This window comes from Sinohyriopsis cumingii, chromosome 12 (assembly GCF_028554795.1).
Source record: "Sinohyriopsis cumingii isolate HCF-2022 chromosome 12, ASM2855479v2, whole genome shotgun sequence".
Taxonomy (NCBI): Eukaryota; Metazoa; Mollusca; class Bivalvia; order Unionida; family Unionidae; genus Sinohyriopsis; species Sinohyriopsis cumingii.
Window position 1 is genome coordinate 82,443,429 of NC_142972.1, and position 13,554 is coordinate 82,456,982.

A 13,554-nucleotide genomic window follows, 5' to 3' on the forward strand; every position below is an offset into this window, starting at 1 on the left:
ACACTTTAGAAGTAATGTGAATTTAAAGTGACGACCTTAGTCGAAATTCTTTAGTCTTAAAATTCCTGAGAGGAGAAGTTTGACTTAGAGGGAAGCCTAAAGAGAATAGTGCTTTCCTCGTTAAACAAGAAAGGGACCAGGTAGCTGTCTTGTAAGAAAAGACAGGGTTTAGTGCTAGGACGCACTAGTTTTGAAAGAGAACAACATTAAGGTACGCAATTTTAATTTCACGTAATATTCTATTTTTTTTATTGTTTTGTATGCAAATGTGTTTGATATGACTAGGTTCCATATTATGTATCGTTTATTCAATTTCATGGAAAAGTGTTGATGCTAAAGTTGTTATGCAATTTATTTTATTCAATTTCATGGAAAAGCGTTGATGCAAGAGTTCTTATGCAATTTATTTTATTCAATTTCATGGAAATGTATTGATGCAAGAGTTGTTAAGCAATTTACCTTTTAATTTTACAGTTATTAGTTCATTGGTAGAATTGATTGCATGCGATCAAAATTTTCATATGTGTAGGATTTCATAGGGTTATATGAAATAATTTCCTTTGTCTGTTAGGACGATACTGATTATCGTGAGTTAACGATAATTACCTATTTATATTTGATTGTGTAATGTTTAAATAATTTCTTAGGTTAGAGATTAATGTGAGTTATAATTTGTGAATTTTATGCAGTAGTAATCGAACATGTATAGCATAGGTAAAGGAATACGGTAATTTTCAACAGACCGCTCACGTGGTAATTTATAACCTGTCGCAGTGAAGCGAGGGTAATGAACTACCGTATTAAGTCAGAATTTATCCAGTGTTCGGATAGTTATTTATGCTTCTGAGTAACGTAGGTGAGGGAATTTATGTACTGTAGAAAATGGTACATACATAGATTTAGGGGTAATTTTGTCTTTTAAGGAACAGCTCTCAGGGAGAGAGACGGGACAGTCTGAAGATAGATGTCCGAGAAAGAAAAAGAAGGACGAAGTCAGAATAAAGGACCAGGAAGTCTACGAAGGGACGAAGCATATACAAAAGGTAGTCAATCAAATAGGAAGACGCTGATATACGGTCAAAGGGGGAAAGTGATGCAAATATCTGTCGTGAACATTGCGTTCTTTTCACCACTCGTTATTATGATGAAATAAAACCAAATTGGACACTGCTATTAAATTATGTTGACATAATTTAGATTGAATTGTAATTGTCGCCATTCATTTTGCTTTGATTAAATTTCTTATTTTTGGTGTCTAAGGGGATTCGTGTTGCTTTATTTCTTCCCAATATTCTTGCTCGGTTCTCTTTTCACTCCCACCGGGCTATAACATCGAAGGAGGTCTTCCTCTAGATAACCCCAGCCAAATCTAATTGACCACTCCTCTTACTAAGAGGGCGAGGTTACAACAAGGTTTATGAAAAAAATATTTGATTTAATTTAGTGTTCACATGACGTCATTGTTTTACTTTATTTTATTTAATTCCTGGATATAACTGCCCTGCATCAAATGTGTTCTCGTCCCTTAAGACTGAGCTGTTAAATTTGCCTGTTAATTGGTTCAATATATAGAACGCTTAGCTATCTATCCACTCCAAGCAAGGAATGGAAAACATAATACCTGCTGGCTGATCAAGTGACGTAAGGTACTGGAGGCTTCTACTTTCACCCAACTAGTACCGATTGACGGGAGCAAGCAGGTTTAAAGTTTCACCTTAACTCACTGCCAGATATTATTAATGACAACCAGTCAATTGCACTCAATTAAAAGCAACTTTAGGCATCAGTAACTAAATCCAGAATGAACCAAAATAAGATCTCTTTTCTTTTCACAGTGGAGCCTCAGCTTGAAGAAATGTAGAGATATACATATACTGAAAATAATAAAATGATGATCTTTTGAAAAACCGTGTGTTTCTGGAAAGAGTTATGCGATGACAGTAAGTGTGTAACAACGTACAGAAGAAAGACAAATTATGCAATTTTCTTGTAATACACGAGTTAACAGTTTCACCAATATTAAATTTTACAGTAGGTTGTCAGACTGGCTTGTGTTTCGGATGTTAATTCTCTTAAGGAAAGAAAACTACCCATAATCAAGGTACCAGTAATACCAGAACTGCTAGAAAAAAACAATATAGTTAAGGATTCAAATTGCATCTCAAATACGCAGTACAATAGGAAATGACACTTCTTTGTCAATTCGATAGAAACGAACAAGAGCGATTTAATAAGGAAATCAATTACCCATTAGCAGAGCAGAAATTAAACTCGTTCAATTGATAAAGATGTTTTCTGGTTGGCTTCTAAGTTCTTTGATGCACCAAAATATGTGGCCAACACATGCTATAAGTCTGAATCCAATGCTCATTAAAAGGTCGACCAAAAGATGCGAATTCATGCGAATGCGCGTGAGAGATATTCTGAACCTCAACAAACTGTGGCCACATTGGCATATACAGATGGTATGAGCGCAAGAGTCGATAATATAATCACACATGCAGGGCTCTAGTGGGTGTGACGCACACCCTCTAGAGCTTTGAATGTTTGACCATATTATCGACGAGGTGCTTGTAACTAATACAGAGGCCACTTTGCGTCTGTATGCCCACTTAGAGATGCTCTTTATGCAATAATCTGGCTTGCGCCTTTCTATCAATACCATGGCACGGGTTTACCAGGATTTACACCAAAAGACATAAACGAGTGAATTAGCAGAGGCCAATTTAATGCGAACTCAGGTCACGTTTTAGGGCCTAAAGCAAACATATGGAAACATCTTCGATTGTAAGAGTTCAGGGGCAGTCATCAGCGTTACTAATTTCCTTACAATATTTCAGAAATTCGACTGGTTTCGGAATTTTTGAAGTCCTTAATATGTTGATTTCACATATTTGAAGAAAAATTCTTTAGTAAAACCAACAATCTTTCACAATAACATCTAGAGTGGAGAACTTTATCTTAAATCCTATTCAAGAAGGGTTTGAAAAAGGACAAACTGATTCAGCTTGCCAGGCAATATGATCTTTCTGAAGCACAGATTCTTTAACGATGCACGAAATAAATAATATTTGGGTCCAATATGACATGGAAAATAATCTTTTATAAAAGTATTTTGGGTTTGATTAGTAAGTAGATAAAAGAACCGAAATAAAAAAAAAATAGTTGTATATAGAGTAATCAAAAACTTCCTGTTAAAAAAGAAATGGTGGAAATCCAAACTTCAGAAAGAGGAAAGAGAAAAACAACTTCAGCAAAAGCAAACGCAGAGATAAACGAGGCATCTGCAAATACAAAGAGAGAATGAAAAAAGAGAAATGCAACTTCGAATTAAAAGAAAATAGAACTGGCAAGTACCCGAAATTTACACCTTCACACAATTTCAGGTTTTCCTATTATTCGAAAAATCATGTTATTTCCCATTTAGGAAAAAGAAGTCGATAGCTATTTTCCTCACACTAGGAAACTTTTTGAAAATTTTAAATGGCCAAGAAAGCACTAGATTTTGTTATTACAAAGTGCATTTACTGGCAGAACTCGTGATATTTACATTTCACTGTCAATATAAAAGAGCGCTGATTATGGTGTGGTTAAGGAATATATATTGAAGGGTTATGAGTTGGTACTTGATGTATATTGACAAAGGTTTTAGAATTGTACAAAAGAAAATGGACAGACCTATGTATAACTCGAACTGAAATATGAACTACTATTTGATAGGTGGTGCTCAGCCTAAAATGTTGATAAAGTTTATGATAACCTTAAACAACTGATATTAACTGAAGAGTTCAAGAACTCCATCCATAGTAATAGCAGTGCCTATCTAGATGAGCAAACGAAAATGCTGCTTGGACAGATAATGACAATTCCTAGACTCACAAAGTTTCATTTTTCAATACGTCTTCCACTCAGCAGAATTTTGGCAAACGAAAAAACATCTTAGTCACATACAAGCACATCCAAATCTCAACATGGCAAAATCTTGGGAATCAAACTTCTGATACGACTGATCAGAAATCCTTATCTGGTCTTATCTGCACCAATTTTAAGACGAAAGTGTGTTTTTTTTTATTGCTACAGATTCAAAATTAAGCATTAGAATAAATACAGAGCTATTCCAAATACTCTTATTTTAAGAGGTCATAGTCATGGTCATGTTTTGATAGTATTACTTTTGTTGGGTCAAATAACCCCATCCCCCGTCTGATTCTATTATGGAAAATTATGAACCATTCCTGTCGAAAGGTTCTGAATCACGTATTAGTTGTTCGGCAAAGCCTGTCCCTATTAAAATATTTAGCGACGCAGGGACTACTCAGAGTCTATTATTATCAGGTAATTTTCCTTAATCTGATAAGTCTTCTTTTAGTGAACTTGTTCTTATTCATTGATTACAGTGATGCTTTGACAATAATCTTCTACATTGTTTACATTTCTTAGCAACATAGTCTCTGAACCGGTGACAGTCAGAACAGCGACTTCTTTACCCATCGAAGATAGTCATTGTTTACTAGGCAATGACTTGTCTGGAGATAAGGTTGTGGTAAATCCATATTATTATCTATGGTCTTAAATTAAGTTGTAGAATAGAGCCAAATCCAACAAGTTTTAATCATTGAACAAAAAGTAATTTATTTCCATACAATACAAAGTGAAAATTTAAAACGAACTTACAGTATCGTGAATTACATCCAAAAATAGTCAAAAATCTTATATGACCATTCGTAATAAATAACGTTTTAACTAATTCCACTGATGTTCTAAATAAGATCCAACACAGAATGTGTTGATGTGCCTTTAGTAGTCTGTGATATGTAGATGTGCCAACAGTCTCTTGATGAATCACAATAATATAATCCAAGATGTCCTTGTCCGAATTCACATTAATTTAAATTAATGCTCCAGTCTAAGAATATTATAGATGAGCACGTTGTGTTTCAAAACAATAATAACTTGATCAAATAAACTGATCCAATAAAATTCTGAGAACATCAATATGACTTAGCCAGGATATATGTCCAACGTTCATTTCAAGAAAATTCTAAGTTGTAAACAGATAACAGCTGTTACTAAGATTATAATAAAGAATACGTTAAACATTAGGACCAGCAGTTTATTCCATGAGGAATACCAATGTCATATACCCAGACCCAAAAAAGTATGTTTACCTATATCGATAATGATCTTTAAATTTAACCCACGCTCATAGGAACAATATTATCTATATTTAATAAGTTTACAAACTTAAAGGTTACTGGCCAGGTACAAAATGAACTTGATTTTGGACAAGGGCAAGTCCAAATTAAAATTGTACATATCATATAATCATAGAGAAAAATAACTAACAACAATACAAATTAATTACATATACAACACATAACTGAAAAGCCATGTTTGGATCAAATACTTTATCCTATTGAAAATTAAATCCCTTATTTATATCCTGCAGTTATTAGAGCTATGGCAAAGAGCTTTTGAGAATGATGTTGATGAGGAAATTATTCCTGTGACTGACACATTGATTGGTCAGGCTTTTGATAATATCGCTTTTGTTCCAGGTATCGATCAAACAAGGAATACTGAAAACAGTGATCCTCTTAGCTACTCCTTCTCTTTATATATTGCTGGTCATTTTTGGACATCAGTGAGACTTATCACAAGATCTTAAATCGTGCAAATTGGCCGAAAAATATATGCGATGTTTCTGAATACTGTTGATATTGTCATTCTTGTCAAATGGTAGGAAACCCCAATTAGAAGAGATCTTAGGTTCATATGCAACCTATTCATGCAATGGACAAACGATTTAGCAGAATAATGGTAGACTGCGTCGGATCTTTACCTAAGATAAATCAGGCACCCACTACTTGTTGACCATACTTTGTGCGTTAATAAGATTGACCTAGGCAAACCATAGTAAGAGCTTTGATACAGTATTTTTACACAATATGGCCTTCTCGAATCTGTCTAATCTGAGTAAAACGTTTGTCTGGAATTTTCCAACAAATTTGCATGCATTATGCATCCAACAGTTTAAATCTTTTGCCTATCAACCTGAAAATCAAGGGGCATCAAAAAGATTTCATCGAACTTTAAAGAATATGATTCGATAATATTGATTTGATACAGGAAAAGATAAGGACGAGATTATGCATTTACTGTTGTTTGCTGTTAAAGAATATGTACAAGAATCATTGGGTTATAACTAACTTTTGGACATACTGACAGTGGAACAATGGATCGATTAAAAAGAGAAAATTATTTTACCGATGATTCAGAGATTAATTTTCTTGACTGTCTCTGATTTCCAATATAAGTTGACAAAGCTTGTGAAGTACCAGGAACAAATCTTCACTCTATTCATTCAAAAATGAAAATAATGTATGACACAAATACACAGAAAAGAACTTTTAAGCCTGGTAATAGAGTTCTAGCTCTCTTGCACATTCTTCAAAAAATTCCTCTTCAGGATAAGTATTATAGTTAATTTAAAGTTGTAAAGAACTTAAGTGACTTAAATTATAACATTGACACTTATGACAGGCGAAAACAGAAACAAAATTGCCATATAAATATGTTAAAGGAGTATGTTGATAAATATAGCCGTGTTAATCATTCAATCACTTTATTTATAACTGTCCAACATACTAAGAAATTTAAATGATTGCATGAAATTAGACTGTAGTGACTCTGGTTTAAATAATCTTCCAAATTTATAAATGTTGAACAATCTGAAAGAGAAACGTTCTCATGTTCATCTATAAGAGTAGACTGAACTAAACCAGATATTATGTCAGTTAAAGCACTTATTTCCAGATTTTCGAACACGAAAAACTAAAACCTACCGCTATGTTGAAATTGTATATGTATTTGCCGGAGAATGATTTCAGAGAACCAGATAAAATTAGCCACATTTCACTATGTATTCTTGTGTCGAAACCACATCATACTTTCCTCATGTTTACTTACTAAAGAAAAGTCAATAGTGTCGCCATAACAAATTAATTTCCAAGGCCAAAAATTCGATAACAGCATTGACATAATAAGAAATGCAAAATATCTTTTGAACTTTTGAAAGGATTCTGGCAAAGTCCAATCAGGGAAAAAGCAAAGGAATTTTCGACTTTTGAAACTCCTAATGGACTTTTTTAGTATAACATGATGCCATTTGGTATGCAGGTTTCTCCTTCAAATTTCCAGCGTTTATGAAACATGATTACATCTGATTTAGTTAATTGTCACGCTTACATCGATGACGTCATCATCCACAAAAACACCTGAAAAGATCACTTGGACACAATTCGGAAATTCTTTGGTCTGCTCAGTAATGCAAATGTGACAATTAATTTAGGTAAAAGCGAATTTTGCCGTGCTTGTGTTATATTTTTAGAATATATTGTTGGACACGGTCAAGTTAAACCTATAGAAATAATTGTCAAGGCTATGTCCAAACTCCTTTTGCCAATCAGTATAAAGCAACTGATGAAATTTTTGGGTATGGCTGGATATTATCGGAAATTTTGCTCCAATGTTTCCTTAATTGCCTACCCTCTGAACATTTGCTGATTACGAAAACCTAGCTGCATTCGTCTGATAAATGTCAGGAGGCTTTTGATAACTTGAAAGGTCATACTTAAGTGTCCACCAGTTCTTTCAGCTCCATGTTTCAGCTAATCATTTAAAATACTTGTTGATGCAAGTGGTGTAGGGGTTTGTAGAGTATTATTGCAAGAAGACGAAATATTGTGGAGCATCCAGTTTGCTATTTCTACAAGTTAAAGAAGCGACAGAGAAAATATTCCACAATCGAGAAATGAATGTTTGGCTTCAATGTTGTCTTGGCAACATTAACAAATTGAAGAAAACAAACAGAATGTTAAGATGGGTTTTCTTGTTAGAGGATGTTGCATAGGTTGTGCTATCCACAGGACATTTATATAATTTTATTTAGTATAGTATCACATATATATTTGATTATTATGTAAAAGAAAGCTCTATTGTATAAATATGTCTATTCATTTATTATGGGTGGCATTCTCGTTTGTTTGCTTGTTTTCTCTACGAGAGACTCACTTTTTGTAATGGATACTCACTTTTCAACTCGATACTTGCCTTACTTTACACGATATTGCTTCCTTTTATACTTTACTCACTTTCTGTACTCGATATAAACTATTTTGAACTCCTCAGCTCCATGCCTCGTTTTCTTCATTCGATTTTGTCCATTATCTACTAGACACTCACTTTTTTTAACTTTATACTGTTTAAGTGACGCAATACTGACCGTTTTCTACTCGATTTTCACTTTTATTGACGCGATATCCATTTCTTGATTCGATAATCGCATTTCTCAACTCAATACTCGTTTATCTTGAATCGGTACTTACTTTTCTTGACTTGATTCTCACTTTTCTCAAAAAGATACTCAGTACTAAGTTGAAGGAAAACCTTTAAATTCTGCAACATATTTCTTGAAATAAAAGAAGGAAAATCATGTGTTCAGTACCTTCAAAGCATGACACAACGGACGTGTTGCTTCTAGCCCGATGTTACGGTTTTTGAGGGACAGGTGGGTTGTGGTGAGGTGTTTCAAAATGCAGCTATAAGGAAAACCAACACCGGAAGCTTTGACGGCACGTATATACTCCTTCCTCCCTACAAATTCATCGTCGATGTTGTCCCTAATGTCATCTTCACCATCTGGACCTGGAAAGGGGTAATAACTAATAAATTCATATACTACCTAGAATCCACGAATTTTGGTAGATCATCTTTTGTGAAATATCATCTCATAAGTAATGCGATAAAACAAACGCTGTATAAGTTACACAGCTCACGTTTTTTTTTAACGACATACTTGATAATCATAGTGACCAAAGACTAAATTGGCCTGACATGCAACCAAATGAGGCACAATTCTTTCCACTATTCATTATTGGGACAGAATATTTATTTACTGTATCGCCTGCACTAGGTAGATGAGACATATCGTACTACTGTCGTCAGCAATAGTGTCCGCATATCCACATATATAGATATTCTCACACGAGTGCTCATTTCAATCGAACATTATGAAAATCCTCGAATAATTTCTATCTTTTGCAAGCAAAGTATCATAAATTTCATTTCCAAAATGAGTACAAATTTAAGAGTTTTCTTTATCTTATGAAAAATGATTGGTCTTTTAAAAAACCAAACTACAGAATATTGTGATGAAATGATTGAAATACTTAGGATGCCTCAGTCGTTACGCTGTTCCTTTGCATGACGTTTTCATATAATTTATGAAGTCATTTGGTGCTATTGCACTTTGTTACATATACAAAATTATTATTGTAAGCATATATTAACGTAAATAATGCAGCAATCGTTTGATAAATACATTCTTTTTAATAGACAGATGATTGTGCTTAGGATGAGTATGCAAAAGAAGAAAGTTTATAATATATCCGAGTTATCATTTACTAGTCGACATCATGAATTAACAGTTGAACCACATGTGTAGAAAATATTACAATCGTCCGTGACTTTCGTGAAAATATCAAGTTCTTGTTATTTATTTACTATATAAACAAAGAAGCTACTTAATGTATTTTTTGACAAAAATCATTTACTACCATATGAAATGCAAAACGAATTTGTAGACAAATTTAAACAAACCAAACGTATAAACACATTACAATAAAAGAACGACATTTAATATAACCATATGGCAATTTTTTTAAAATTTCGTACACAAAGGTTCTGTTGTCATCAATCTTAGACACTCAATCGCTCTTCCTGTTGGTAGGTGGCACATAAGGCTTCGAAGAGAGTGTCATTGACAGTCTGCAGCCCTACGTGCGATAGTGTTCCATGTCAGGTCGCATTCTTTCATCACATTCTCTATAATCTCCTTTAAACCACCATAAAACGACTTCTCTTTTGTCTGCCTGTTGTGGGATCAAATGGAGGAATGTTCTACGTCCAGTGACATTTGTCATTCATTTCCAAGTCACTGCCATATTTTACCTTCACAATCTGGGCAAGAGATGTTGATTCTTTCCTTTGATGAAGTGTTCAGTTATTATCCTGTTGGACCAGAAGGTTTCAAGAATCTTCCTCGGACACTTGGTTTAGAAGATTTCAAGCTGTTGTATAAATTTTGATGTTCGCTTCCAGCATTTAGAGACGCACATTAATACTCCGATAACATTGCTTCGGTAAATCCTCCGCTTGATATTGAGTCTGAGTTGTCTGGATTTCAATATGTATTTCAGAATACCGAAGATTTAATATTCTTTGTTATTTCTGGTTGCTGCTTCTCTCTCCGAGTATCCATATGAGGACACTTTGTTTCAAAGTTATATGAATTCCTCTACGTCCTCTGTTGGTTAGTTATTCACAGTGAAAGGATCATTGGTTTTATGGTTCTTCTTTAATTATGTGGTTTACTTGTTCTTCGCGTTCAGTCCTATCTTTCTTGCTCTTTCTCAAAATGTATCTGTTTTTTCTTGCATATCTATATTCCGACTAAAAACAAATTTATAATCATCGGCATAGAGGAGCTCTTCCATGGATGAAGTGACACTCCACTTCACTCCTCTTTTGCTGTACACAGCTTTATTAGGTCAGCCAGTCAATGGCAAGAGTGAAGAGGAAAGGTGCAAGGATACAGCAATGTTTCATGGTTGTGTTGATGAAACAGGATGTGATATCTTTGTCGCATATGAATTTATACTGGAAGCTTTGGTACAGAAGTTTGAAGATGTTTACAACTTTCAATGTGGTACCTCAGAACCTAATTATTTTCATGGTGAAAGCTGTCGAAAGCCTGTTCAAAGTCTACAAAGTTGATGTAGAGTTGTAGACGGTACTGTGCCATTCAGCATGTCTGCTCTACTATCTGTCGAAGTGTGAAAATATTATAAATGCAGGTCTTCCCATTCTTGAAACCGGCTTGTTCCTTTCTGGTGAGAAAATCAGATGCGACCGTGATCCTCTTGAGTAATATTCTGCTGAAGACCTTGCCGGTGAAGGATAGCATGGTGATGCATCTCTAGTTGCTACAGTTCCCATGGCCATCCATTGTTCATAGATAAGCAGTGGTATTTATTGTAGTATGATATAATAAGTGTTGATACTATCTCAAGAAAGTAATTTCCTGTTAATTGATACCTTGATGAAATAAAAGGCTTTTAATATATCAAATTTATCTTGATAACACGTATTAATACTTTTGCGTGTCTTTCTTCATCTTTTCATTTTTAAAGCTTACTTCATCTTCGAATAATCAAAAACCTTTTATGTATGCTAAACGTTATCCGTTTAAATATTAATGTGTGTGTGTGTGTGTGTGTGTGTGTGATTTGAATTTTTAACGTAGCTTTAACAATTTTTCAGTCATATCGCTACGAAGTCTGCAGAGTGGCAGTTTATAGTGATGTCTAGCACTGGGGCATCATGCTGCAGACATGTAGCATGATGTTCCACCCAGTCACATTATCCTGAAAATAGGCCAACCAGTCCTAACACTAACCACTTAATGCTGAGCGCCTAGCGAGGCACCTGTTAATACCATTGTTATAAGTCTTTGATATGATAAATATTAATGTATAACGAATATGTGTCTATTATTAATAGTGAAATGGTATCGCCAAATTTTATGGTGAAGTTATGTACTTGTGAAATAGGATATGATGACTAAAAGAATAGTTGTCAAAACAAATAAGATGTAAACAAAAATAAGATTGTGTCATTAAAAATAAATTACAAGTTTCAAATTTTAGCAAAATATCCAAGCTTAGTAACCAGTTGCTTGGCCATGCTGATTGTCTTCCGTCTTCACCAGTCCCAAGATTATACCTGATTTGCACCAAGTCATTCCCACTAGTTTATGATGTATGCGTAAGTTTGATGTTTGTTTAATGATTCCAAAAACATGGTGATATAAAAAAAGTATGCATAACTTCTAATTCATTAGCCTTATAACAAACCCAAACCATAGATCCATCCTTTAGAAATGAGAAGAGTTTGGTATCAATTATTTGTATAAGAAAAAGTTGTCTTGAGAAATTAATTTGATTTTCAACTCATACGGTGCATTGGCGTCTTGTGCTGGTAGTGTTTGCCAGGTAAAATTTACTACTAGTGCTTTGAAGAAACAATGCATCCACTATATATATATATATATATATATATATATATATATATATATATATATATATATATATATATATATATATATATATATATATATATTGGAAAAAGTACAGAAACAATCTAGTTTGTATTGTTTAATTATAAGACCTTTGCTGTCACAATTTCGGAATATATGCGGTAGTGTGTGTGATGTGTGACGTGTGAGATGGATTTTTAACGTAGCTTGAAAACAGTTTCAGTCATATTGCTACGATGTCTGCAGTGTGGCAGTTTATAGTGAGTATAATTTTGTGGGTAATCCTTGTGCCTGATATTGGCTTGTCTCTCTGATTTGTGCGGCTGATTTGTCCTATTTCTGTTAATTAATGTTGCAATTTTGTGTCGTTTATTTATTTATTTTTACAGATTGTCAGTAACGCCGGAAAAGAAATGTCGTACTGATCTACATGCAATACGAAACTTCAGACGTTATTCTGTTTAACAATATCAAAGTAAATGATTTTGTTTTACTGATTTATAATTTGGTATTGCCTGCCGCATGGGTCATCATTGTGCAAGTCGGGTTACTGCATATGTGTGGGAAAATATGAACAACGTTGCTTTTTTCTAAGTAATACTGCACAACCCTCGGGAGATCAATATTAGTCCGAGAAAAAAAACCAAGTACATATTTCCAATACAAATGCAGTAACCAATAAATCCAGACGAAATAAGCCGCAAAAAAGATGCGTCCATGATGGAGTAGGTCAAACAATTTTTAATATTTGGTTTCTTCCTTTTTGAATTGATGACTCGCAAACTCAGACCACCTATTAGTAGTGATTTACTATACAAGTAATTGTAAATACCATGGAGCGCTTGTCTGATATTATCATTTATTGCTCCATTGGAGACAGACAGAAAACTTGTTGAAGCTTTAGGACTGAAGTTCTGACACCTAATGTTATATACATGATATGCATAGCACAGTTCATAACCTCCACACTCCTTTTTCAATCTTCATTACATTTTCTGCATTTATTCAAATTAATATAATTATTCATTACATTAATTATTCAAAGAAAAACTGCAATTTGCATATAAATTGCTGTTCTTGTTGTTAAGGAAACTGAAACCGTAGATAGGCAAATGGACCAATCAGAGAGAAGGTTATTAGTTGTTACTGCTAATGATTTAAACCCGGCCTTCGATGTACATGCAACAAACGCATCAGAGCGCTCAGTGACATAAGATTAAACTTGGAAGACTCAGCATGATGGGTTTTTAATCCGGACAGTTAAACATCAAAACCGTTAAAATTTTAATATCTTTTAAATGAAATATTGTTCCGGAAAACTGTTTTATTGTAGAAGACACATTTCTTTCATCAAGGCACCTGTATTTGCATTGGTCTTTAGGAACATTCATAAAAGA

General features: G+C 34.0%; 1 protein-coding gene across 1 annotated transcript in view; it reads right to left on the reverse strand.

Moving 5' to 3' along the window:
- Window positions 1-13,554, reverse strand: part of LOC149786838 (uncharacterized) — a 57,413-nt gene that overhangs the window by 42,343 nt on the left and 1,516 nt on the right. The window contains exon 2 of the mRNA XM_089975986.1: window positions 8,507-8,706. Coding sequence (XP_089832112.1) covers window positions 8,507-8,706 — 200 coding nt within the window. The remainder of the gene's footprint in view (window positions 1-8,506; window positions 8,707-13,554) is intronic.